This window comes from Pelophylax lessonae (genome assembly GCF_965119305.1).
Source record: "Pelophylax lessonae genome assembly, chromosome: 4".
Lineage (NCBI taxonomy): Eukaryota > Metazoa > Chordata > Amphibia > Anura > Ranidae > Pelophylax > Pelophylax lessonae.
In genome coordinates this window covers 147,345,665-147,372,649 of record NC_138771.1, presented here as the reverse complement: position 1 = coordinate 147,372,649, position 26,985 = coordinate 147,345,665, and the positions used below count along the sequence as shown (strand labels likewise).

General features: G+C 44.4%; 1 protein-coding gene across 1 annotated transcript in view; it reads left to right on the top strand.

Moving 5' to 3' along the window:
* The window catches only part of PAX4 (paired box 4), a gene marked incomplete at both ends in the record, with an annotated part of 93,930 nt that extends 67,193 nt beyond the window's left edge, over positions 1–26,737 (top strand). The window contains 2 exons of the mRNA XM_082256298.1: positions 8,031–8,324; positions 26,720–26,737. Coding sequence (XP_082112424.1) covers positions 8,031–8,324; positions 26,720–26,737 — 312 coding nt within the window. The remainder of the gene's footprint in view (positions 1–8,030; positions 8,325–26,719) is intronic.
* Between the last annotated feature and the right edge of the window lie 248 nt (positions 26,738–26,985).

Sequence of the window (26,985 nt, the reverse complement as noted above, 5' to 3'; positions counted from 1 at the left end):
GCAATGCAGCCTCATCAGCAGTCTCCAGCAATGCAGCCTCATCAGCAGTCTCCAGCAATTCAGCCTCATCAGCAGTGTCCAGCAATGCAGCCTCATCAGCAGTGTCCAGCAATGCAGCCTCATCAGCAGTGTCCAGCAATGCAGCCTCATCAGCAGTATCCAGCAATGCAGCCTCATCAGCAGTATCTAGCAATGCAGCCTCATCAGCAGTGTCCAGCAGTGCAGCCTCATCAGCAGTGTCCAGCAATGCAGCCTCATCAGCAGTGTCCAGCAATGCAGCCTCATCAGCAGTATCCAGCAATGCAGCCTCATCAGCAGTATCTAGCAATGCAGCCTCATCAGCAGTGTCCAGCAGTGCAGCCTCATCAGCAGTGTCCAGCAATGCAGCCTCATCAGCAGTGTCCAGCAATGCAGCCTCATCAGCAGTGTCCAGCAATGCATCCTCATCAGCAGTATCCAGCAATGCAGCCTCATCAGCAGTGTCCAGCAATGCAGCCTCATCAGCAGTGTCCAGCAATGCAGCCTCATCAGTAGTCTCCAGCAATGCAGCCTCGCCAGCAGTGTCCAGCAATGCAGCCTCGCCAGCGCAGTGTCCATATATGCAGCCTCGCAAGCGCCATTGACACTATCCGAATACGTTTTTAAAAGGGGCCGTGAAGCAGCGCCGAGAGCAGAAGGGGGCGTGCTGGGCCGAGGAGAAGGGAGAACGAGCACTCGCTGTCATCGGAAGTCCCACCTCCTCTGCCGAGATGTGTGACGTCTATCATAGGCGGACTTCCGATGACAGCGAGCGCTCGTTCTCCCTTCTCCTCGGCCCGGCACGCCCCCTTCTCCTCTTGGCACTGCTTCCTGGCCTTTTGTTTTTTTTAATATCGGCGTATAACACTCACTATTGCTTTTTCCTGTATTTTTAGGAGGAAAAAGTGCGTGTTATACGCCGATAAATACGGTAATCAGTTTGTTGCTTGCAACATTTGGAGTTTGAGGAGTGTGTGAGTGATAAATGTTTGGAATGCTTGTCATAACCAAAACACATTTCAGGATTCAACCTTTGGATTTGGGGTTAATGGGTGGACACCAATCCAAAACCTCCCTCTTTTCTGATGGCCAAATGCACATTCACCCAAAGACACAAAAATCCTCTGGGCTGAAACCAGACCCGGCCTCTCAGACTCATGGACAACTCCTCCAAATTATTCCTACATCCTGCACATCTCCTAGGGCAAATGACAACCACTAAATACATTTATGTAGCATGCAAACAATTAATTTCTCTGGTACAATAATTTGTATCAAAAATCGAAAGGAAATACTGTACAAGAGTCACCCTTGCAGCGGGCCTTATACTGTACAGTCACATGTAAATGAAAATTGTTTACACCTTCAATCCGCAATGATTGAAAGAGGTGGGTGCATGCATGACAGTATAATGAACAAGGTTTCAAGGATTGAACAATATGGCCACATGGCAGGGCTGTCGACATAAACAACTGGCTGTGTTAAAAGACCCAGGCATAAGAGCATGTGAGGAAAATATTAGGAGGAGGCCAGCAAGGGAGGTAGGAAAGAATGGGATACAAAGTAAGAAAATGAGAGAGAAAAAGTAGAGGAGGAGAAGAGAAGAGAGGAACCCACAGGTCCTGGTATTAGTTCACTAGGGGGTTACAAGGTGCCGTAACTGGCTGGGTGTAGTGTAGGGAAAGTGTAAGATAGCCATGGTTCCCATATTATTAGGAATTTAGAGTGCTAGTTATGCAAGGTGCTGGATGTCTTTCCGTTGATTATCATAGTGGTCAAACAGTCTTTCACAGCTGCAAATGAGACTGTGGGTTTCTTCCAGGCCTTGGCATGCTTAGCCGCAAGAAACATATAGGTTGCCAGTTTTTGTTGATAAGAAAATAGACCCAAGACAGGGCAGTGCAACAGGGACAACTTTGCACCCTTGTGGTGTAACGCTCCTGCGTTTTACGTATGATGTGGATTTTCAGCTGCAGAAATATTCCACTTCAGTAGTCATGTAGAGAAACGATGAGACACCATTCCCAACTCTCAATGACTCATCATGTGTGGATGATCTCAATTCAGCAAGTAAATACACACACTCAATAAGATGTTTCCTAGAGTGACTTATGTATATAGTAACACAGTGATGATAGGCTGAAGAGACAGGTTGGGTAGAGATGGTAGATGACAGACACTTGAAAGGAAATGTTCTTGAAAGTAAGATAGTAGCAGATGGGATGCAGATAGGTTTAGCAATCATGTATGGTAGTAGATGACAGAGTAGCAGGTGGACATACAAGAGAGATCAACCCAGTGCAAGAACAGGTGGCAGTAGGCTCAAGAGCTAGCAATCTTAGATAATGCAGATGTAGTAATAGTCCTTAGTATGCAGAGCTAGATAGTGTAAGCTTTAGTATAAAGGTTATAGAGGTTTCCCCTGTGGGGTACTTATCACTAATAGCAATGTAGCAGAGGAGAGGTTCGGCAAGAGCGGATGATCCGGTAGCGGGATACAGGGATCAGCGCAGCGTGGTTCCGACAGCGAGGTATGCTTGCAAGCATGTGAGCTTCAAGACAGGTTAGCATCAAGGCACAAAGCAGTTTGAACGAACACATGTGAGTGAGAGCCGGCGATCTAAATAGCCATCCAGTGATGACAGCATCAGTCTTAAAGGTGTATGCGCACCTTACCAAAAGAGAATGGTGGGGCGCATACACTTATGAAAGAGTAATTAGGGTACCCAAAGGTACCAGAACATTACATGTGGATGCGTAAATGAAATAAGGTAGGCAGGAGTCTGAAAGTCTTAGACCAAAATCCAGATCTCCACGTTGGCCACAGCCCATAAATCTATCACTATATGAAGGATTTGCATGTGTTATTTGGGCTGGAATCCAGCACCATCTTAGTATAACTTTATATGCTGCCTCCAGGATCATAGTATTAAATGAGTATTTTGCAACAGAAGACTAGACTTTGTTCTGGTCCTAAGCTTTGATAAAGGTCACCAAAAAACACTCCCAAAGAGACGAGTAGTGGGAAGAAGATCAAGGGGTACCAACTACGCTCAAGGAGAGTAATTTGCTAAGATAGTTCTTAAAGCCCTAGGAGAGTGCAAACAGATGTGCCATTGGCTGCAATCGCTGATTGGATGCTGGTTTTCCAACATGCTTGTTCGACAGAAGCTGATAGACAGAAGCTGATCTGACAGTAGACCAGCTTCTGTCACACAGGGAGCTGTACACACAGGCTGAAAGTCAGTCAGTTCCTACTGAACCGGCCGTTTTTCAACCCATGCGTACCCAGCCTTAGGCTGGCCATAGATGCTTCATTTTTTCGATCAAAACCTATTAGCAACTTTTGGGCTGACAAATACCAACTTTTCTCCAGTATTTTCTGATAAAAAATGATGCACTTGTGTGTGTAATCCAACCACATACGGGCACTTTTTCTGCACAGGATAATACAGAAACTGTTTAGCATCACACAGAACACACACACAGAGTACTTCAGTCATGTATTTTTTCCTTTAAAAACGACTCATCTGAATGTATTTTCTTATTACTAGTTTTTAGCTGGATTGCTTTCCCAGCACAAATAAATTACATATTATAGAAAGCATTCGCTGCACAATACATTTGGAGGTAACCAAGCAAAACAAGTTCTACCAGTTATTTTCACAACTGTCGAGAAATTACATTAAGTAATTGTGGAATTATTAGAGTTGTAACACAAAATCGAAGGGGGAAATGCTGTGTAAACCTGTTATTTTCACATTAGGCTTAATTACTTCTTGTAGTTATTTAGAGTTCTATTATTTCTCAGTAGGAATGATAAAACAAGCTTCGGTGAACAGGGATGTTTCTCCAATAAAAAAAAATAAATATTTTTCTCTGGGGAACAGAGACTAAGTTTGATACACAGTAAAGTGTGATTGCAGTATTACAAAGAAAATATTTTATCTACCTATCAAGTGTTTGCATTGTAATAATTTTCATATACTGCCTTCCAGAGAAAAAGTGAGCAAGAAGCAATGAAAATGCTTTACAAGCACTGGAACTAAAGTAGAGCCGTGGTCCATAGCAACCAAGTTTCATCAATCTCAAATCAATGCTGGGAAAATGAACACAAATTATTTATTTGGTTGCCCTGGGCAAAAGCTGCACTTTTCTTTAGGTTTTCCAAATTGGGGTTTTCTGCCTCATGCCCCTGCAGGTTGGTTCATGTTTCCATGTACACATAGGCCTTTAAAGACACGGGCATTTCGAGGCAGAAAAAAACCCCCACATCCAGTGAGACCAGGAATAGCAGCATTTTGGCAGAAAAAAAGCTTGTGCATGTAAATGCATGCAAGCACATCTAAATAAGCATTAACAATAGGCGTGTTTACCGCTTGAGCATTAATTTATTTCAGTGGCCAAAATACATTACTCTGGCCAATTAAATTAAATATTACCCAAGAGCTTGATGCGCTTAAATGCATATACAACGTTAAGTTGAAAGACGTCTCGGGAAGATGACAAAACGTCCTGTGTGTGCAAGAGGCCTTAGAAGCACAGAGGTACATTTTTCTTAAATTTCCAAGGAACTTTAAAAGCTGTTCCTTTTTCATTTTTAGACCCATTGGCAAGTATAGTGTCTCCTTTTCTCTATAATAGCCATATAATAAAAATAACAGCGAGCTTATTGAGAACTTTGTGAATAACACATACAAAATATCAGTGCTATAAAGTTTACTAGTGTCATTACTGTATAAGACCAGATACTATTACCATTATATTCTGGGTTATTTTGGCAACAAATTCCTTAGCAGAAACCATATATTTATTACCACTATAATAAAACGGTATTAAACCCAAAACCAAAAATGTAATAAATTGCAGCTTACCAAGATGGTGACTGCATTAGTTTGCTTTAGCTTTTTTTCCGTTTTCACCTGGTGATCTGGCCATAACACACCTCCTGTATTAGAGTGCACTGCTTACACTGTGGATAAATGAGCACAGAAGACAGCAGCATTGTCACTTGAGAGGCGGGGAGGGTAGTGTTCTGTACTAGCAGATTTAAATACACTAACAGTTTGAAGCCAAACTCCAGCTCACACATTATAATCAGTTATAGCAAACTGTTTTTTTCCTTTTGGGATACATAAATAAATAAAAGCTGGCCATTGTGAGCACCCCTGTTAATGTTAAAGTGGTTGTAATAGTTTAATAGTAGCACAGCGTCCAGCCCCTCCCTTAAATATTTATAGATGCATAGTTGGTAAGGCTAAAAAAAAGACACCACTCCATCCAGTTCAACCTGTGATGTGTGAGTGTGCTTGTGTTTGTCAATAGTAAATTGTATATCCCTGTATTTTGTGATCGTTAAGGTGCCCATCTAATAGTTATTTGAAACTATCCATGCTCCCTGCTGATACCACTGCTTGTGGAAGAGAATTCCACATCCTTACCACTCTGACAGTAAAGAACCCCCTACGTAGCTTAAGGTTAAACCGCTTCTATTCCAATTTCAGTAAATGTCTTTTTAAACTTCCTTTCACTGAAAAGTTTTTTCCCTATGCTAGGGTCACCAGTACGGTATTTGTACATCGCTATCATATCCCCTCTCAAGTGTCTCTTCTCCAGAGAGAATAAGTTCAATGTTTTTAGTCTTTCCCCATAGCTGAGATCCTCTAGTCCCTTTATTAGCTTTGTTGCTCTTCTCTGGACTCTCTCCATTTCCGGCACATCCTTCTTGAGGACTGAAGTCCAGAACTGGATGGCATACTCAAGATGTGGCCAGACCAGGATCTTGTAGAGTGGAAGAATTATCGTTTTATCTCTGGAGTGAATATCCTTTTTTTTTTAACAGAAAAGTTTATTAAACAAACAAAACATAACAAAGGTATCACATACAGGCATAAAATAAATGCACGACAACCCTTAGATGCTCAGTATATTGCATGCTATGTCTCCTAAAGACTTAACCCAGCCCTCCCTCCCCGCCGCCACTATACAAAGCAAAGAATACAGAGGTCCCGGGACTTTGTCCGCATAGTAAGAAAGGCAGGAGAGTACACCTAGCCCTCCGCATCTATCCAGCTGGACCAGATTTTATCAAATATTTTTGGGCACTTCCTACTCTCATATGTAAGTCTATACAGAGGTAAAGCTGCATTGACCACCTCGTCAGGAGCCGAGGGTAGGTAGTCTCCAGATTTCCACTTCAGTAGGATCTCTCTTCTAGCATAGAACAGGGTGAAAGTTAGTTTAGTATATCTGTCCCCCTCTATATCATCGAGATGACTCAATAGAAGGATCAGGGGTTTCAAGGGAACCATCACATTCCACAACCCACCAAGGGTTGACGCCACCGCCTCCCAAAAGGCACGGATTCTAGAGCAGGACCAGACCATGTGCCAAAAGGACCCAACCTCCAGGCCACACCTAGCGCACTTAGGATTTGGCTAGGGATATATGCGTGATAGCCTAAGTGGGATGTTATACGCCCTATGGAGAAACTTAAGCTGTATGTATGTATCTTTGGCTGCTATCAAGGAGGGAATAAAAGTAGCAACACAGTCCTCCCATCCCTCCTCACCTGTCAAATGATCTAGTCGGTTTGGTGCCATGAGCTACAGTCAGGTACAGGGTAAACAGTGGTTTGCTCAGCACTCCAGAGATAAGAAGCCGCTCCACCGAGTCTGACTACAGAATTACAGGTTTCGGGAATCGGACCCCAATAGCATGCCCCAACTGCCAAAACCTGAACTCAAATCAGCCTCCCATCTTTCATCACATGTTTGAATACCCTTTTTAATGCAGGCTAATATTCTGTTGGCTTTGCTTGTAGCAGCTTGGCATTGCATGCCATTGCTGAGCCTGTCATCTACTAGGACCCCCAGATCTTTTTTTTCATCCTGGATTCCCCCAGAGGTTCTCCCCCTAGCAAGTCATTTGTGTTCATGTTTTTAGCACCCAAATGCATTACTTTGCATTTTTCAACATTAAACCTCATTTGCCATGTAGCTACCCAACCCATTATTTTACATAGGTCTTCTTGTAAGGTTTCCACATCCTGCACAGAAGATATTGCCCTGCTTAACTTTGTATCATCCGCAAATATTGAGATTGAACTGTTTATCCCATCCTCTAGATCGTTTATAAATAAGTTAAATAGAATTGGTCCTCCAGGGGCGTGGCAGGAAGATGGTGCCGTGAGGAGGCTCGCTGAGGAGCTCCGTGCTCTCTGTAACGGCGTCCGCCCGTAATTAGCGGTTGTCCGGCATATCCCTCCCCGGAAACCTCGCGGGACCATCGGCTCACCTCGGAGCTCACACACCGCCTCTTTGCGCGGGGACATCTGAAGCCGGACGGCGTGCAGCTCCGCAAGCGGGGGTACGAGTGGCGGCGGAGATACACCATTGAAGCCACGAGGGTACCCCCGTGCTAGATCGGATCTTGGCTCCGTGACTAGAGCGGCGAGCGGAGCTGGAGGGAGCCTCACAGAGGATCGAGAGTCTCCTAGCCTCCAGCCTGCCGAAGGAGCCCCCAGCTGCAGAGGATTGAATGGTGGTGGATTTCCCTCAGAGGTGTAAGTAGAGGAGGACACCTAAACAGCGCTCGCGACCAGCTCATGCAAGCTGGAGAAGTGTCCGGTGCGAGGAGCCAAGGCCTGACGGTCCGGAGCGTGGATATCTCCACATATTTCCTCCGGGGGTCTCGGAGTGGAAGGGTGGAAGAACGCGCTAGTATGGCGCCAAAGCGACCGGTTGCAAACACCGAGGTGGCGGTAAAAAAGGACGCTAAATGCACAGGTAACAGCAAGGAAATCCAAGAGCAACCTATAGGCGGAAAAAGGGATGAGACATCCACAGTTTGTTATTGAGTGGCGGACAGCACAGTCTCCATCACCTCAAGCCCTGCAAACGCAACCAGAGAGCTGGAAGGAGATCCTAGCCATGATGCCTACTAAGAAGGACTTGACGGAAATAGCTGCAAATATAGTAAGTTCTTTAACTACTGAAATAAACTTTTTAAAGGGACAGATTAATAAATTGGATGGCAGGATTGTGGTGGTGGAGAATGGACAAAGTCAGCTAGAGAAGAGAGTGAAACATATTGAGGTTGTTCAGAAATCAATGGCTAATAAATTAATCATGCTACAGTTACAACAGGATGACGGGGAGAACAGACAACGGCGGAACAATATACGTCTCAGGGGTCTCTCTGAAGACATCCCAAGTACGGAATTAAGGGGCAAGCTCGGTGAAATATTCAATGGCCTACTGGAACGGCCCCTCACAGAGGCCATTGAAATAGACAGAGTCTATAGAGTGAGAGCTCCCCGCAGTGTGGGGGCGGATTTCCTCCGGGACGTATTAGCAAGGATTCATTTTTTTGCTCAAAAAGAACAAATTATGTTGAAAGTGTGGGATAGGGGCCCCTTTGATTACGAAGGGTCAAAGATCAGGATCCTGCCAGACCTTTCTAAGAAGACACTAAGAATGCGTGCAGTGGTCAAGCCTTTGCTTGAAGAAATTCGGAAAGCAGGGGCAATTTACCATTGGGGACACCCATTCCACATAAGGATAAAGAAGGGGGACTCTATGTTTATTTTGAGATGGCCTGATCAGTTGCAAGGACTTTTTTCCTTTTTAAAAATACAGCCAATTGAGGTAGCAGATTGGCTAGATGTACTAACAGCGTAGAATAGCTCTTGAGGAAAATAAGCAGCATGAGGGAGAGGGTGGAGATGTAGACGGGCTGAAGCTGGGATGTGTTGAATAATAGCGGGTTAGCTAATTCAAGTGGCTGGGTAGACAGGTGTCAGCTATCTGTTAATTGTAATGGCCGTAATTACGGGGAGGGGGTTGTGCTGGGTTATACATACAAGGGGTTGGGGATAAGGGATGGAGGGGGGTGTCATAAGATGGGTTTGGAATTAATAAATTAATGGGTGTTGTGATATATGACAATGTGGTGAGTTGAGATATAATGTATTATTAAGCGCAGCATGATACCCATCCAGAACCCCCCAAATCCAAACCCACCCGATACAGTTGTGCGAGAAGGGCGGACGCCCAGGGACGCACGGACCCTCGGAGGTCCGTTGTTATGATTTTTGTCCCTTTTTTTTTTTGTATTCTGTGTTTTTTTTTTAAAAGTTTGTGTGTTGTGTTGTTTGTAAAGGTAGAAAGAAGTCCTCCTCACGGCGCGCATATTGATTGCCCGCCCAAATAGGACGCGTCTTGGTACGCAAGGTCAAGAGTAGACCAAAGATAGTCAAACACACTGACACACCGGTAGTGGGGGGAGCGGAGGGCGGAGGGGAGCGGGGTAGGGGGTAGGGGGGGGGGGTTACCCCCCTTTTTTTTTATCTTCTTTCTTCTTTTTTTTTTTCGCTTTCTCCCGGTTTTTTCTTCTCTTGCCCCTTCCCTCTCTCTCTCCTTCTCCCCTCTCCCGCCCCAGTCCCCTCTGCACTATATGGTGGAGTATTAGTGGGAGGGGAGTCGTGGGATTCTTGCCTGGTTAGCAAGACAGGAACATAAGACAGGGAAGGACCAGGCAAGCAGGTGGAGGAATGCAAGGTACTAAAATTACGTCCCTAAATGTCAGGGGGCTTTCGACCCCCGAAAAAAGATCACGATTGCTGCTGGATATGAGACGCAGTCGAACGCAGATCGCATTTATTCAAGAAACATACTTTAAATATGAAAAAATTCCGAGGCTACACAATAAGAACTTCCCGTGGGCATACCATGCCCCATCCCCAATAGCAAAGTCAAAGGGAGTTAGCATTATTATAGCAAAAGAGGTGGCGTGGACCCATATTGACACGCGCTCAGATCCACAGGGCAGATATTTAATGTTAAAAGGCAAGATTGGGAATAAAATGATCACTTTGGTAAATACATACTTCCCTAACAGTAGCCAGCTGGCATTTTTACTACTTCTGACACCAATAATCCTTGAATTCCAAGAGGGTTCGCTAATTATGGGTGGAGATTTCAATTACGCGGCCGAGCCTATGTTGGATACGTCAATGGGAACGTCACATCTACCATACGCTCGGTTGAAAAAACTCAGCAGGGAGTTGTCCCTGCTCAATTTAATTGATCCCTGGAGAATAATGCATCCAGAGGAGAAAGACTATACTTATTTCTCCCCAATACATAATAGATTTTCTAGGATTGATCGGATTCTGATTTCACAGACAGAGCTTTCCAGAGTAGTGTCGTCTCAGATTGGATCTTTCTCCATGTCGGATCACTCGCCTATCCATATCACAATAAATTTTGAAGCAGGCCCAAAAAGGTCACCGACTTGGAGATTGAATGAACTCTTAGTACAATCAGTGGACACAAAAATGGAGATTCAGACAGAATTAGAAATGTATTTCCAGGAAAACACGAGTGAGCAAGCGACGCCATCGAGCATTTGGGAGGCACACAAGTGTGTTATCAGAGGGGTGATGATACGGTTGGGTACCAAACGTAAACGCGAAAAAGAGAGAGAGATTGCTGAGTTGTTGGCTCAGATAGAGACTTTGAGTTTAGTGCATAAAAAAACAGTAGCGAAGATACAACTGTCGCCCCTAACGAAGGCCAGGGAAAAACTCAATGAATTGCTATATGAGAAAGTTATGAGATCTTTAGTGGCACAAAAAAGACATTTCTATGAATATTCAGACAAACCGGGGGCGATGTTGGCCCGAGCCTTAAGGGGACCGCAGAAACGAACGGTAATCAACCATATACGTGTAAAGGGGGGACAAAAAATATCTGGAATAGCAGAAATTGCAGAGGAATTCAGCAGATTTTATCAAGGACTATATGACATCGCCTCCTCGGAGCCAGCCAGAGGGGGAGAGGCTGGCTTCGATGAGGCGATCAAATATATCAAAAATTCGGACATGCGGGCATTGGACCCGGACCAGGCGAGCGTAATGGAGGAGAGGATCTCAGAGGAAGAGCTCAAGTTGGCCCTCTCGCAAACAAAACCACACAAAGCCCCCGGCCCAGACGGTTTTTCTTTTCTATATTATAAGCAATATTTTGAGATCCTAAAAGCTCCTCTATTAGCGCATTTGAATTATATTGGGGAGGGAGGAAGCATGCCAATAGATTCACTACGGGCGTACATCACCCTTATCCACAAAGAAGGGAAGGATGCAACGATATGTGGAAGCTACCGTCCAATTTCCTTGTTGAATTTGGATACCAAGTTATTCGCAAGGATGATTGCGAATCGGCTTCTTCCATACATACCGAGCCTAATCCATTATGATCAGGTGGGGTTTGTCCCTACAAGAGAGGCGAGGGACAATACCACCCGAGCAGTGGACCTAATATACAATGCGCAACGACGGAAAGTGCCAATGATGCTGTTGGCCATAGACGCCGAGAAGGCTTTTGACAGGGTGGCCTGGAATTTCATCAGGGCCACCCTGACTCATATTGGCCTAGGAGAAAGAATGTTGACTTACATCATGGCATTATATTCTAGGCCCTCAGCGGCGGTTAGGGTAAATGGGTGGAATTCTGACTTCTTTCAGATTAAAAATGGCACCCGCCAGGGATGCCCTCTGTCCCCATTGATCTTTATTCTTGCGCTAGAGCCCCTGTTATGGAATATACGTCAAAATTCGGAAATAGCAGGACCTAATGTGGCAAAGGGGCAACACAAGGTGGCAGCGTATGCAGACGATCTGCTATTCTTTGTGACAGAGCCCGAAAAAACACTCCCACAAATACTAGACGCTATCAGTAAATATGGGGAGGTATCATTTTTTAAAATAAACATATCTAAATCATCGGCACTAAATGTCTCCATACCTGCAGGAAAATATAAGAATTTGCGGCAATGTTTCCCTTTCCAGTGGAATAATCAATCAATAGAATACTTAGGAATACATATTACTTCAAATCCTTTGGATTTGTTTGAGGTAAATTTCTCTCCACTCCTGAAGACACTGAGGACTGATGTACAGAAATGGCAGACATTGGTATTGTCATGGTTCGGCCGTTGTAGTGCTTTAAAAATGAATGTGTTGCCCCGACTTTTGTACGTTATACAAGCTGTACCAATTACAATACCAATGGCTTTCTTTGTTCAGGTTAAAAGATTATTTCGAAATTTTATTTGGGCTAAAAAATCTCCCCGTATAGGGATGCAGATCTTAACCCTCCCGAAGGCAAAGGGAGGGGTAGGATTGCCTGACTTGTTACGGTACTATAGGGCTGCCCATCTCATGAGGGTGTATGATTGGCACTGCAACCAATCACACAAACAGTGGGCACACATGGAAAGAGAGATTATGAATTCCCCTACACCATTGGCCCCATGGACTCCCATTCTGAAAACAGATAAAATACTTTCCCACTCGACAATAGGGGCAACGCTACATATAGCAACAAAACTACAAAACCATCAAGCAGTAGCACCTCCGATCTCACCCTTGACGCCTTTGGTAGGAAATTCCTCTTTTATCCCTGCGAATACCAATGGGAAAATCATAGAGCTAGCCAAGGCGGGCAGAGCACGTCTGAGGGACGTATGGACTCAAAAAGATCCACCAACTACTGAAGAGATAATGACATGGCCCGAAGGGAAGTTGGACATTTTTAGTGCATTTCAAATCAGACACTATTGTAAACAGTTACAAAATAGGGGGTATATCCCAAGGTCATTAACACCATTTGAGTCTCTATGTGAGGGTGGGGAGCGAATTCCGCATGTACTATCTTACATGTACTCGCTTTTAGGGGGTACACAGGACTTACACCGCCCGAGTTTTGTGCAGAAATGGGAGAAAGATCTTGCTGTCTCTCTTAATCAACAACAAGTAAACAAAATCCTGAGACTCGCTCATAAAGCATCAATTGCCAGCAGATATCAGGAGATTAGCTATAAAGTACTAACCAGATGGTATAGGGTGCCGAGGATCCTTCACAAAATGGATCGAAAACACTCGGACAAATGCTGGCGTTGCGGAGAAGTGGGGGGGACTTTGATACACATATTTTGGTCATGCCCAGCAATTGGGGAGTTCTTGAACGAGGTTGCCCGAATAATTGAGAAATTAACAATAATTAAGGTAAGAGAAGATCCGGCATTGTGCCTATTACATTGTACGAGTAACTCTATTAAAAGATATAGAAATTCTATTTTGATACATTTATTGAACGCAGCGAAGGCTTGTATACCAGCTATGTGGGGACAGACACAGAGCCTAACAGTACGCTTGTGGCTCTCCAAAATAAGGGAGATTCAGAGGATGGAATCATTAACAGCAGCACGGTTAAGTATGGAAGAGCGACATAGGGTACGATGGCAACCTTGGACGCTGTTCACATGCTCAGAGGAATACTTACAGGCAGTAGGTTAGGGGGGGGCGCGGGGGGAGGGGGAGGTGGGCTGGAGAGGGCGGATGAGAGGCCATTTTTATTTCAATTTTAATTGTCTTAATTTTTTTTTTTTTTCTCTCCTCCTTTCTCCCGCGATCCTCTGTCTTGTTCTCTCTATACCTGGTGTGACAGTGGAGGAGGTAGCTCTGGGAGGTTTGACAATTAGGCGGGTTATTTGGAATATATGTTGTGTATGTCTTGTCTGGGTTGGGGATTCACCTCCCCCCATCCCTTTTTTTTTTTTTTTTTCCTCCTCTCTTCCTCTCTTCCTCCGTCAAGGACGGGGGGAGAGGAAGGGGGAGGACTTTCTCCCTTGTTCCGAGAAAGAATGATTTCTTTGTCGGCGCTTGTGTTTTTTTTTTTTTTTTTTTCTCTCTCTTGTAGTAGTTCACGGATGTGTTTGGATTTGTGCGGTCTGGGGACACGGGGGGTCAATTAATGTGTTATGGTGTGGGGTCCCACGAACTGAGTGAAATGTTCACGGTATATGACATGGGGGGGGAGGAGGGAAGGGTTCCACCTCCCCTCCTCTTATGTTTTTTTTTTTTTTTGTCTTTGTTTTACATTATGTTCTTACTCACTGTTGGGAGAGTACAAACCTCCTTCTGCCTGTCGGGCCGAAGGTCAAAGTGCACTAATAGAAATTGAAGAAGGTATTTTGATCTCTTTTGTTTTTTGTTTTTTTGTTTTTTTTCTTCTTTTTTTTTTTTTTTGTTTTTTTCTTTTTCACAGGTTGCCATCTGTCCGTCGGACAGAAGGCCAGAGTGCACTAAGGGAATTATATGGTGTGCATCCTCCAAAGGAGGGGGGTTTTTTTTCTTTTTTTTCACAGGTTGCCCTATGTCCGTTGGGCAGAAGGCCAGAGTGCACTAAGGGAACTACATGGTGCGCATCCTCTAAAGGATGTTTTTTTTTTTTCTCTTTATCTGTGTCTTGCTTATTTCTTGTTGGGATGGGGGGAGGCTGGGTGAAGTGTCGATGTAAATGTTGTCGATGTAATGTAGATATGTATATAATATGTAATGTATTTGAAAAACAATAAAATGTTGAGTTAAAAAAATAGAATTGGTCCCAGGACAGATCCTTGGGGGACTCCACTTATCATACCACACCATTCGGAGTACTCGCTGTTTATCACCACCCTTTTGGACCCACCCCTGTAACCAGTTTTCAATCCAGGTACTCACCCTATGGTCCATGCCGAAAGACCTCAGTTTGTAAAATAAACATTTATGGGGAACTCTATTAAATGCCTTTGCAAAATCCAGATATACCACATCCACAGACCTTCCTTTATCTAGATGGCACCTCACTTCTTCATAGAATGTTAATAGATTGGTCTGGCAAGAACAATTTTTCATGAATCCATGCTGATTACTACTAATGATACTGTTTTCATTACTAAAATCTTGGATATAGTACCTTATCATCCCCTCCAATAGCTTGCAGACTATTGATGTTAGGCTGACTGGCCTGCAGTTTCCAGGGATATATCTCGGTCCTTTTTTTAAATATTCATAGCACATTGGCTTTTCCCCAATCAGCTGGTACCATTCCACTGTCCATAGAAATTAGGAACAATAATCTAGCTATCATCCGACTAAGTTCCTTAAAGTGATTGTAAAGTCTCAGTTTTTTTTTTAAATAACAAACATGTTATACTTACCTGCTCTGTGCAGTGGTTTTGCACAGAGCAGACCAGATCCTCCTCTTCTCGGGTTCCTCATTGCTGCTCCTGGCCCCTCTCTCCCATCGAGTACAGCTTGCTATGGGGGCACCCGAGCCAAGCTGCAGCTCTGTGTGTCCATCCAGACGCTGAGTTGCCATTCAGCCCTGCCCCCTCTCTCTCCTGGTTGGCTAACTGACTTTGATTGACAGTCAATGGCGCCACGTCTGTGTGTCAGCCAATCAGGAGAGAAAGAGTCCCGGAGGGCTGAGGGACTCGTGGACATCGCTGGAGAGAGAAGGGGCTCAGGTAAGTATTAGGGGTGCTGGGGAGGCTGCTACACATAGAAGGATTTTTATCTTAATGCATTAAGATAAAAAGCCTTCTGACTTTACAACTCCTTTAAGGACCCTCGTGTGTAAGCCATCTGGTCCTGGTGACTTATTTATGTTAGGGTTTTCAAGTCTATTTCTGATACTGTCTTCTGCTATCCATGAGGGTGCATTCTGTGATGTGTTATTAAAATACTATACTATATCCCCTCAATTCCTTTGTGAAAACTGTGAGGTGAAGAATGCATTTTAAACCTTTGCCTTCTCTTTGTCATTTGTAACCAAATTCCTTTCATCATCCTTTATGGGGCCAATATGCTCTTGCCTCACTTACTGTAAATATATTTAAAACATTTCTTGTTTTTTTTTTACTTTCCTCCGCTATGTGCTTTTGTGGTCTATTTTAGCCTCCCTGATTGTGCACGTCTGCAGCAGCTCTTCTCCCCAGTCCCTGCACTCAGAGGCTTGGCTGAGAGCAGTGGGAACCAGTCAGCAGAGAGCGGGGGACGGGGCTGACCCAGGCTATGTTTCTGAATAGATGCAAGCAACCCGGTCGGGATCAAGCACGCACAAGTGCCCCCCTAGAAAATGGCTTACCATGGGGGTACCTAGCGAGAGGAAGGTACCATGAGCACCAGTGGAGGACCCCCAAAAGAGGAGGATCCGGGATGATCTGTGCAAAACCATTGCACAGAGCAGGTAAGTATGTCAAAAGCTCCTGATGACGCGTTGGACAGCCATAGAGCTATTACCTCAATGCCTAAGGTCCAACCATCACGCCATTTATGAAGTGGTGGCTTTTGGTGTGAGTTTTTTTACTGTTATGTTTTTTACTATATGTACACTGTATTGGTTGTCAGTGTTACAGTATTTTATTAAATTTCAACTTTTACTTCATACTACACCATGAGCCTCTTCCTTTTTTTTTTTAACTCTCATGTGATGTGTTGAGCTGACAAAATTACTGGAGGGTGTCCCTGTGGCCGGATGTCGTTGAAAACCCAGACTTCTAGAGATCCCGAGGTTTATTGTCAAATACCCTATTGCTGTCCTATAACGTAGACAGCATCTGGCTCTGGTGAGTTTAAAATTCACTTATACGGTGGTGGACACAGCTACACATGTGAACTTTTACGATTCATCATTTGCACTGGGATATTTTTATGAACTTTTGAATTCTTTGAATGAACAATCGTTATATTGTATGTTAAAATCCATCACTGGGACAATGTACGTATACAATTGATGCACTTTAATATGTTTTGCACTTTATTTTATTTGAGCGCTGCAATCCTTTTTGTATATTTGACATTTTAGTGTATGTATATTTTGCAATTTTTTGCTAGCAGCTTTTCACTTGGATCATAAGTGCTGATTCACATTCTTTTGTTTTTTATAGGTAAGTATGACATGTTTATTATTTTTCTTTACTATAAATGATTTGTCGCATCCCTGTAAACTGGTAAATCTGGAAGAGAGCTTGTTCTTTTGAAAAGCAACAGACTTACTGACTGGATCACCAGATGAAAAGAAAAGAAAGAAAGCCTAAAAGAAAACAAATACTACCATTACATCAAATAATTGGTAAATTGCAATGTAATAAATGTTTGCTTTCAGGTTTAGTACCTCTTTAATGTTATTTTCATCACTTATGTTTGCTTCCCAACTTTGCATTTGTTAACACACGTATTGTCTGTTGTTGTGGTGTGCTGCTTTTAAACAGCCAATTCATATTGAACAGGCTCTCAACACACCCCAATAAAAAAAAAAAAAAAAAAAAACATCACTAGTTTTGGTAATACATCTGTTTGTTGTGGTGCACTACAGCACAGGCCCAATTAGGTCTACTGTAAATGTGTTTATGTGAGTTGGAGTGCCATTTAAAATTAATACTGTGTTACTGTTCATGTGGTATTGTGCATAAAACATGCCTGCACTGCAAGGGTTAACTTATCATTTATGCCTAGGGGAGGCAGGTAAAGTAGTTTTACTTAGCTGATCCACTTCTGGTGCCTGGTCCCTGCAGCCTTTTATCCCTGCACTCTGGCAGTCAGATGTCTCTGCCTGATCAGTATTGATGGAGGGGCAATAGCCCTGCATTGGACATGAGGAGACAGAAGGACAGACCACTGTTGCATAGGGGAGCACTGTTTGCTGGGGAGTTGAGAATCGGATAAGTAAAACTGTTTTTTGGATTCCCTAGATATAAATGAGCAGTTACCTCTGCCGTGTGGGCATAGCCCCACTGAAAGAGAGGAGTTTTTCTTTTCCAAGATATGGGCTTTAATTGTAGATTTTGTCTTGGCATTTTGCTAAACCTCCTTAGTATTGCTGGGACCAGAAGAAGGGAATGGATCTCTTGAAAACTTGTCCTAAAAAATAAAATGTTATTCCAAAAAAAAAAAAAAAAGATCATTATCTGGATGATAAAATGCAGAATCTCACTTGCTTATGTAGCACTACTACTGCAGGGACTGCCAAGTATAGATCTATCTTGGGTCTCCTTCTGATTATCCTGTTGCCAGATACCAGGTATTTTCACAGTGGCCAGGTGCACACACACTCTTTCGCTCCTTGTCTTTAATTGACCATTCTAGGGGATTTGTTTTTGGTGTTTTATTTGGAAAACTTGGATAGAAGAAGGGATTAGTGGGATACTCCAAATTCAACTATGTACAGGTGAGGACAACTGTCACTTGGCCTCCTAGTGGATCCTTTGCTGAACCCTACAGCATTTGCATGTGAAGAATAAGTCCTTTGCTTGTGTTAGCAGCAAACTCAGGGATCTCCCTATCTTCGGGACACTAGCCAGTATCCCCTTTAGCTTACACCCAGCCTGCTGACTTTCTAGCATCAAAAGGGGGATTTTAACAGCAACAGTCTCTTGGATCCGCGTGAGAAGTCTGTACTCACAAGACCCTGTTCGCAGGTCACCTTCCTCCATGATACCAGATGAGATCCATGGACATCCTCCCTCAGTCAGCCCTCAAAAGAGTCCCTGGGTTTCAGCATCTCTGTTTCTGGCCCTCAGGTCGACCCCCTGAGGCCTCATGGCAGCATGTGCTGGGGAGATGCAGCAGCCCCTCCCCACCTAGACTCAGCTCTCCAGCCAAATACCAGGAGCCACATGCACACCTCAGATATAAGTACAGTCAACCAGCATGCACCGGGGCACTTCCCATGCCTATTGGCCAGGGCTGTAAAGATATATGCTGCTCTCATCTGCACGGTTTTCCTCCCACTGTTCAATAGAGTAGAAGTATTGGATCAGTGTGAAACATCAAGCCAGGATGAACAGTATCAGAGCACACTGGGCAGGTCCTATCTAACAATCACAGCTTCCTGTTAAGCAGACAGCTTCTAGATTTACCTGGCTGTCTCCCTGTTAGGCAGAGAAACCAAATACTATATACTCCAAAGTAGCACCTACTTAGGAGGGTGCTACACTGATAAGGGTCATTTTGCAAACCTGTAGCTGGTAAGTTCACCAGTGACATTAATGCTCATGTGGAATGACTATAATTCCTAACGGACAATGTGCGTTTAGCCCTGATGTATTGGACTCCAGCATATACAGTAGATGCAAGAAGAAGGCACAAGTACAACATCCAGCCCTGCTGCTGGCAGCCTGTAAAACTCTATATATATATATATATATATATATATATATATATATATATATATATGAAGTACTCCATCCAGCTGAAGACTGCTATGAATAAGTGCTAGTGTAATGTGAAACATGTCAGAGGATCATCCTGCTCCTCTGCTGCTATTTTCTTAATCCTTTTACCCTGTTTGGTCATTTTTTAAATGTAGCACCCTCTAGTGTGCTAGAATAGGATGTACATAGTTGTTAGTGTAGGCAAATTTTAGCCTGGCTGAGAGCCAGGCTGGGTTGAATCTGGGTCAGGGATAAGGGACTCAAGGAAGCTGAAAGACCCATCAAGCAGCACCTCTGGTAACCCTGCTCTCTGGAACCTTGGAGAAGCTTCCAGAAGTGGAGGAGGGAGTTCAGGAGGAGCTGCTTGGAATATTTAAGAGGGCCCCAGCCAATCCTCAGCAGGTGGGCTGGTAGGGGGTGGGCACCTCTTTAATACTATGGTGTCATACCAGCAAGGGGCAGTTGGGTGGAAGATGGAGAAGGAGTGCTGAAGAGGCTGTTGGTGGCCCTTGAATGTGCCCCCTAGTCTGAGGGGGTGACCTCAGGCCTGGGTGCTGGAGGGATCCTCTACAACAAACAGAGGAGTCTTTGCTCGGATTCAGCACGTCCAGGGGTTCTCCAGGAGAAGTCAGCCGGGTGGGTTGGTAAGTGCGCAGTTTGGGAGGACTGTGGGAAGTTTCCAGGAGGGCTAGTGAAAGGGGCAGCTGCAGCCAGGTGGGCTGGCAGTGCCTGGAAAGGTGGTGCTGTGATCAGTAGCCACGAGGATGTAGCTGAACACTGGACTTTTTCTCTACGCATCAAATGGGCCCATGGTCCCTGCCTGTTAAGGGGTTTTGCTTTGATTTGGCGTGTTTGACCAGATCCACTGAAAGTTTCCCAGCTGAGTCTGTGTTTTCTGCAAGCAAATGAGTGCTGGAGGAAGAGAAGTTTATATAGCTGTACATAGGAAGAGTTGTCCCTGAAGATGCCAGAGGTCAAGTGGGCATCCCATAATCTCCCTAATCCCTATTCTAATATCCTAAAATAGGTTTTATCCCCTCAAAAAAATAAAAAACAAAGTGCTGGACTGTTTCCTGACTCTGGCTTACGTTTTCCTTTATCATCAGCTGTGAGCTGCGCTGGCATCTGTTCAGTGGTATTGCAGCAGTGTGTGGCTGGTGGAACTTCCTGAATCAATTACTCATAAAAAGCATACAGATTATAAATCAGAATTCCTAAATGCCCTACTTGTTCCAGCTCAGTGTTGCAGAATGCATTAAAGCAGAGGTGTCCAACCTTTGGCCTTCCTGGGCCACATTGGGAGAAGAGGAATTGTTTTGGGCCACACATAAAACACACTAACAATAAAGATAGCGGATTAGCAGAAAAAGTCAGGCAGATCACAAGTTAAGGATCACTAATATAGCTATTGTACCTATCTGGGTAATAAAACTATATTTTTTTGTAATATTTATTTTTAGTGTAGCACTACCCTCTTGGGGATTGATGGGTGTTCTTCAGCACTACTGTGACCCTGTAAACTGTCCGTCCAGCCCACTCTAGGTTCAGACATTGTGTATACACCTTTAAGAATTACACTGACACAGCACAAATGAGTTTCGACTTTTACTCAGTGAGTAAGCACGTGAAATTATGTCAGTCAACTGAACCCCCACTTAAACCATCAGGGTTCAACCAGACTGACACAGAAACAACAGAAAACAGTAAGTTATAATATCAGGGAACAGTATTGTAAATAAAGTTCTGTATCCTAGAAGTGTAACGAATACTTCCTGACACAATAAGATAATGAACTAATACTCAAGTTGAAAAAGAACTCTAGGCTAATTTATACTGTCAGTCTCCTTTTAGCAATATGGCAATAAACTAGAACATGTCCCCTTTAAGAGCTACTGTGCATCAATGTCCCTCCCTTTAGCAAGGCCTTGCTATGTTCTTCACCGGCAGTTGAAGCTCATAGATAATTTCCACTGTGGTTTAAAATAGCAAGAGGATCAGATTGTAATCCTAAGAGAGTTGATGTCTGTTGCAATGTCTGCAGTAGGGATGGACCGATATCGGCTTTTCATTGCTGATACCGATACCGATAGTTTGGCTATTGCATATCGGTATCGGCCGATATGGGCCGATATTTTGAACATTTAAAGTTTTGGAAAATAAACACAATTTTCGACACAAATCTGTTACTGAACATGTTAATGTTTGTTTATCAACATTTTCAACATTAAGGGCTCGTTCTTCACACCTTAACTGCATGAAAACTGATAGGAAAACCGCACTTGCAGGGACATCAGTTTCACATCATCTGATTGTGAATGATGCAGTAGTGCACTCACTCACTGCAATAATTTTAAATCACTACTGCAGTGCAATCAGTGCAAAAATGCTAGAAAAAAGCTAAAGAAACAGCTAGACAGTGGATTGGAGTCAGTGGACTACCGCTGCAGTAGTGCACTCACTGCAATGATTTTAAATCACTATTGCAGTCAGTGCAAATTAAACTACTAGAAAAAAGCTAGACAACAACAAACAGCTAGACAGTGGATTGGAGGAGTCATTGGACTACTGCTGCAGTAGAGCACTCACTGCAATGACTTTAAATCATTAACTGCAGTCAGTGCAAAACTGCTAGAAGAAAAGCTAGACAGTGGGGAGTCAGTGGACTACTGCTACAGTAGTACTCACTCACTGCAATAATTTTAAATCACTACTGCACTACTGCAGTGACTGCACTGCAGTAGTTATTTAAAATTATTGCAGCAGTGAGTAGTGCACTACTGCAGCAGTAGTCCACTGACTCTAATCCACTGTCTGGCTTTTTTTCTAGCAGTTTTGCACTGACTGAGTGGCTGGCTGGCTGGCACCCTGTGGTGGGTGACTGGCTGGCACCCTGTGGTGGGTGGCTGGCTGGCACCCTGTGGTGGCTGGCTGGCTGGCTGGCACCCTGTGGTGGGTGGGTGGCTGACTGGCACCCTGTGGTGGGTGGGTGGCTGGCTGGCACCCTTTGGTGGGTGGCTGGTAGGCACCCTGTGGTGGGTAGCTGGCTGGCACCCTGTGGTGGGTGGCTGGCTGGCACCTTTTGGTGGCTGGCACCCTTTGGTGGGTGGGTGGCTGGCTGGCACCCTGTCGTGGGTGGCTGGCACAATGTGGTGGGTGGGTGGGTGGCTGGCTGGCACCCTGTGGTAGGTGGCTGGCTGGCACCCTGTGGTGGGTGGGTGGCTGGCTGGCACCCTGTGTGGTGGGTGGCTGGCTGGTACTGGCACCCTTTGGTGGCTGGCTGGCTGGTACTGGCACCCTTTGGTGGCTGGGTGGGTGGGTGGCTGGCAACCTGTGGTGGGTGGGTGGCTGGAACCCTGCGGTGGGTGGCTGGCTGGAACCCTGTGGTGGGTGGCTGGCTGGCACCCTGTGGTGGGTGGCTGGCTGACTGGCACCCTTTGGTGGGTGGCTAGCTGGCACCCTGTGTGGTGGGTGGGTGGCTGGCTGGTACAGGCCCAGGGCCTGTGGCTGGCTAGCTGGTACAGGCAGGGCCTGTGGCTGGCTGGTACAGGCCTGTTGGTTTGTGTTGGCTGGCTGGCACCAGGCAGCTGTGGGTGGGTGGGTGTATGTATGGCGGCTGTGTTAAACACACTGTACTGTACATACTGTACACTCGCTGTGGGGCCGAGACTCCCTGACTCCAGATGAGGCTGAGAGAGGTGGCCTAAGATGGCAGAAGCTTTCCCAGTGCACTGAGACGCGTGGTGCAACATACGCAATGATGCCACGACAATATCCGCAATATCGGTAACCTCCGGGGCTGATTCCGATATATCGGGGAAAGTGCATATCGGCCCTCGATATATCGGCCTTGCCGATAATCGGTCGATCCCTAATTTGCAGTCAGTGTAAAGATGAGATGTTATACTTGCATTCTGAGCCAAGCATAGGCACCCTCTCTCCAACTTGGATGTCCGTCCATGAGGGTTTGCTGGAACAGGCGATGTGATTTCCCACGCTCCGGCATCTGGAAACAGGCTGCGCTCTGCCACCTAAGGATGTCCAACTGACCTCCACTCTCTCTCTCCCTCCACTCCACTGAGGCTGAGTTCCGCGTGCAGGCCTTGTGCACTAGGCCACAGGTTGCTGTCAGTCACACACTCCGCAGGCTTTTGTGCACGCGATGGGTCCCAGGAGCAAGAGAGTTTTCACGCTGTGGAGAAGATAGTTTTATAACTTCTCCCATGATGCTCCGCTCCCCCTTTAGCCTCCTGAGAAGATAGTTTCCTCGGTTATCCAAACAATGATCAGCTCGATGCAAGAGACTACAGCTCCCACAATCCCAATCCTCGACTTCCTGCCAGAGGACAATTCCATTTGAAATCAGCTTTAAAGGGGCACAGGAACAATTCCAACAACAATGATAAATCTGTATATTTATAATAATAGTCCGATCCCGGCTACATTAGTGCGATATTTGACATAGTTGTTGATTAAATAGTGCATCAATATCTGGTTTGATGGATGTGGTAGCAACTCTTAGGGTGCTCATCAGATGTTTTGGTTCTAATTTTGCCCTTCATGTGCTTCAGCCTTGAAAATTGTGGCTTACAAAGATAGGTGCTGCCGAAAACTGATGACATTAATAAGGCAAGATTGTGAAGAGTGGAATATTTTTCCTTGGGAAGATAAGCGTCCAGTAAAAAGACGCTGTCAAATTTTTCTTTGACCACATGTGTTTGCTAAGTGTAAACGCATTTCAAATTTTTTAAGTAAGTTTACGGTTTTGTGTTAGGGCCGCATTGATAGCCAACTTGGCCTGCAGGTTGGACACCCCTACATAAAAGGATAGGTTCACCTTTGGAAAACATGTTACGTGTTTCACCTGTATTTAGGGTGGAGAATGTAACATGTTCCAGCTTCTGCGGCCTCTCCCCCCACTCCCCCACTACCTGTGACAGTGGGTGCAGCTCTTCTCCCCCCACCTGCTGTCACTTTTTGAAAAGAGCATGGCTGTGTGGGACTCACAGTTTTGTGTGAATGAACAAACTATAAGCACCGTCTGCCGCTGCGGCAGATGGACTTGTAGTTTCAATGGGCTGCAGGAGCACCGAAGAGCAGTCTGGCAGTCCATTGACATGTCCTTTTGCTTACAAACAGAAAGTCTGTGCCTCTGTATGGCCGAAGGCTGCATGGCATGTCGACAAAAGCCCTCATTGCACCTGTGATCTACTTATTGAGGGTGCAATATTTTCCAGGCTCCTGTTAGAAAAAGTATTAAATGCACTTTTTTCTCTGCAAAGATATGTGTATTTTTTTTTCTATGAAGGTGAACTACTTCCCTACTGGGCACTTTTACCCCCTTCCTGCCCAGGCCAATTTCTAGCTTTCAGCACTGTGGCGTTTTGAATGACACTTGTGCAGTCATGCAACTCTGTTGTAAAAAAATAAAATTTTTATCATTTTTTTTCTAGTCATATAGAGCTTTCTTTTGGTGGTATTTAATCACCACTGTTTTTTTATTCTTTGCTAAAAAAAAAAAAAAAACGAGAAAAGACCGAAAATTGTTTAAAAAAAGTTTTTCTTCATTTCTGTTAAAAACATTTTTGTAAATAAGTAATTTTTCTCCTTCACTAATGTGAACTGATGAGGCTGCACTGATCGGCACTGATAGGCTGCACTAATGGGCTGCACTGATGGGCACTGGTGAGGCGGCACTGATGAGACGTTCACTGAAGGGCACTAATGAGGAGGCACTAATATGCAGATCTGATGGGCACTGATAGGCAGCACTGATAAGCACTGATAGGTGGCACTGATGGGCACTGATAGGTGGCACTTATGGCACTTTTCCACTGCAAGTACCGGCTCGTACCGGCTCGGCTCTACTCGGCCCTGCTTGGCCCGGTTTGCTTTTCCACTGCTGGTACCGCATGGTACGGTGTTGGAACGGTTCGGTACGGTACAGTATAGGTTTGCTTTTCCACTAAAGTAGTACTAAAGTTAAGTGGGTGGGATAACAACGGGGTGGGTGGGATTCTCTGACCAATCAGTGGCTAGTAGTGACTGCATGCAAAGGATTGTGGGATATGGTCCCAGTTTGGTACCTGTTGGAACCACAATCGAGTAGGTACTGTTTTTTCAGAGCTGTACCGTACCGTACCATTCGATTCCATGCAGTGGAAAAGCAAACCTATACCGTACCGTACCGAACCGTTCCGACACTATACCATGCGGTACCAGCAGTGGAAAAGCACAAAAGCGTGCCGAACCGTTACGGTTCCATGCAGTGGAAAAGCGCCATTATGGGCACTGATAGGCTGCATGGATAGGCACATTTGTGTGTTCTAATCCATCTTCACTCGGTTCAAATATAAAAAAAGTTTTGCCTATAGTTGTACTTTATTTACCTCTGTTGCTGAAAAGAAAAAGCTTCCCCTATATTCTAGGGCAGGTCTCACCTTAGTTTCTGCTTTCTTCTATAGAAAACTCTTTCATGACTTCCTAGTCTCGGTCCTGCAGGACATAAAAACTGTTAGTAGAGTGAGGAAGTACTTCACCAGCTGACCTCATAAAAACTCGCCCTGCACCTGCCCTCCCCCTCCAGGTGATTGCTCCCATCCACCTCTGGAAGAAGTAGAAAAATGGGTAGAAATAAAAAAAGAGGTGGTATAGTAATGAGGGGGGGGGGGGGGGGTGTGTGGTTCAGAGAGGTAAAACACTCTCTATACAATAAAGCAGTGCACAGTGGGATATGAAGTCTCTGGGATGGTCACATGATGCTAAAAAAAGTCAGGGGCTCAGAATACATTTTTTTGTGCATCTGAGTTTCCATGTTCTGTGGATATAAGATCAGATGCTGATGATGCTACTAAATACTATGATAGTCTAAATTTAATTGCATGAACAGTAAAGCTTTCTTTCTCATGGCCGGATGACAGCTCAGCTACCGAAATCTTTGGCAGCCACAAAACGCACAGAAGCCCGATTTTGTACACAACAATCTCCGCAGCAGTGCTGCACTGAGCATAAATATACTACATGCTGAGCTGCTTCTGTCTGATTGGCAAATCTACCACTCTAAATGTCCTACAAACTTGAGTGAAGGAGCAATATACTGGGTAAATATCTGAGTGATTGCCTGCAAAGAAAAAGTAGTAGGCACTTTTGTCTCCATCTCTAAAACAGATTAACAATTAGCTTCTGGATTGCTTGATTAATTCCCTCCAGAAACTTGTAGCGCAGCAGACAGAAGTAGAACTGTGTCAATTTGAAACATACCCAAAGGCAAGGTCAGATAGATAAGCCTGCATGCCATAATTTTCCAAACAGAAAATAACTGGACTGGCAGCTGTTAGAAGAGCCAGACATTGGCTTAAAAGGAAATTGACACAGTGCTGTTACAGGAGTGTGGGGAAGAGCTATCTTTGTTAATGTTCAGTTTCCTACTGAAATTGAGAGTAGACCCATGCTTTAAACTCCTCCATTTAGTAACCTGTAGAGGCTTTCCTCCAACATTTTCCTTGTAAGTAACTGCAGGATATTGATTATAATAATAAAGAAATAACAGCACTCATTTCTTTATCATTGTTTGTGATATCCCCAACTTCCCCTGTTCTGGAATGGGCACACTTTTGCTGGTCATATTTTTTCTATATTTGTATAACTATTGTTATATCTGTAGAATGGTTTCACTGTGTAAGTACATATCCACCGTCACATTTCTCTGCAAAAATAACTTCATATTAAACGTACCTTTAGGATAGTAATGTTGCCATTTAATTTTACTTTACATTGATTTTTGAGTGTATTCATACTGCATACAGTATATTTAGCTACAGTCTCCAGCCGCATGCAATAATGATTAGAATGAATAGGTTCTATAAAACCTTAATAAGTATGTAACTATTTATTGATTTTGCATTTAACCAAGCAGTATCTGCAGTGCTA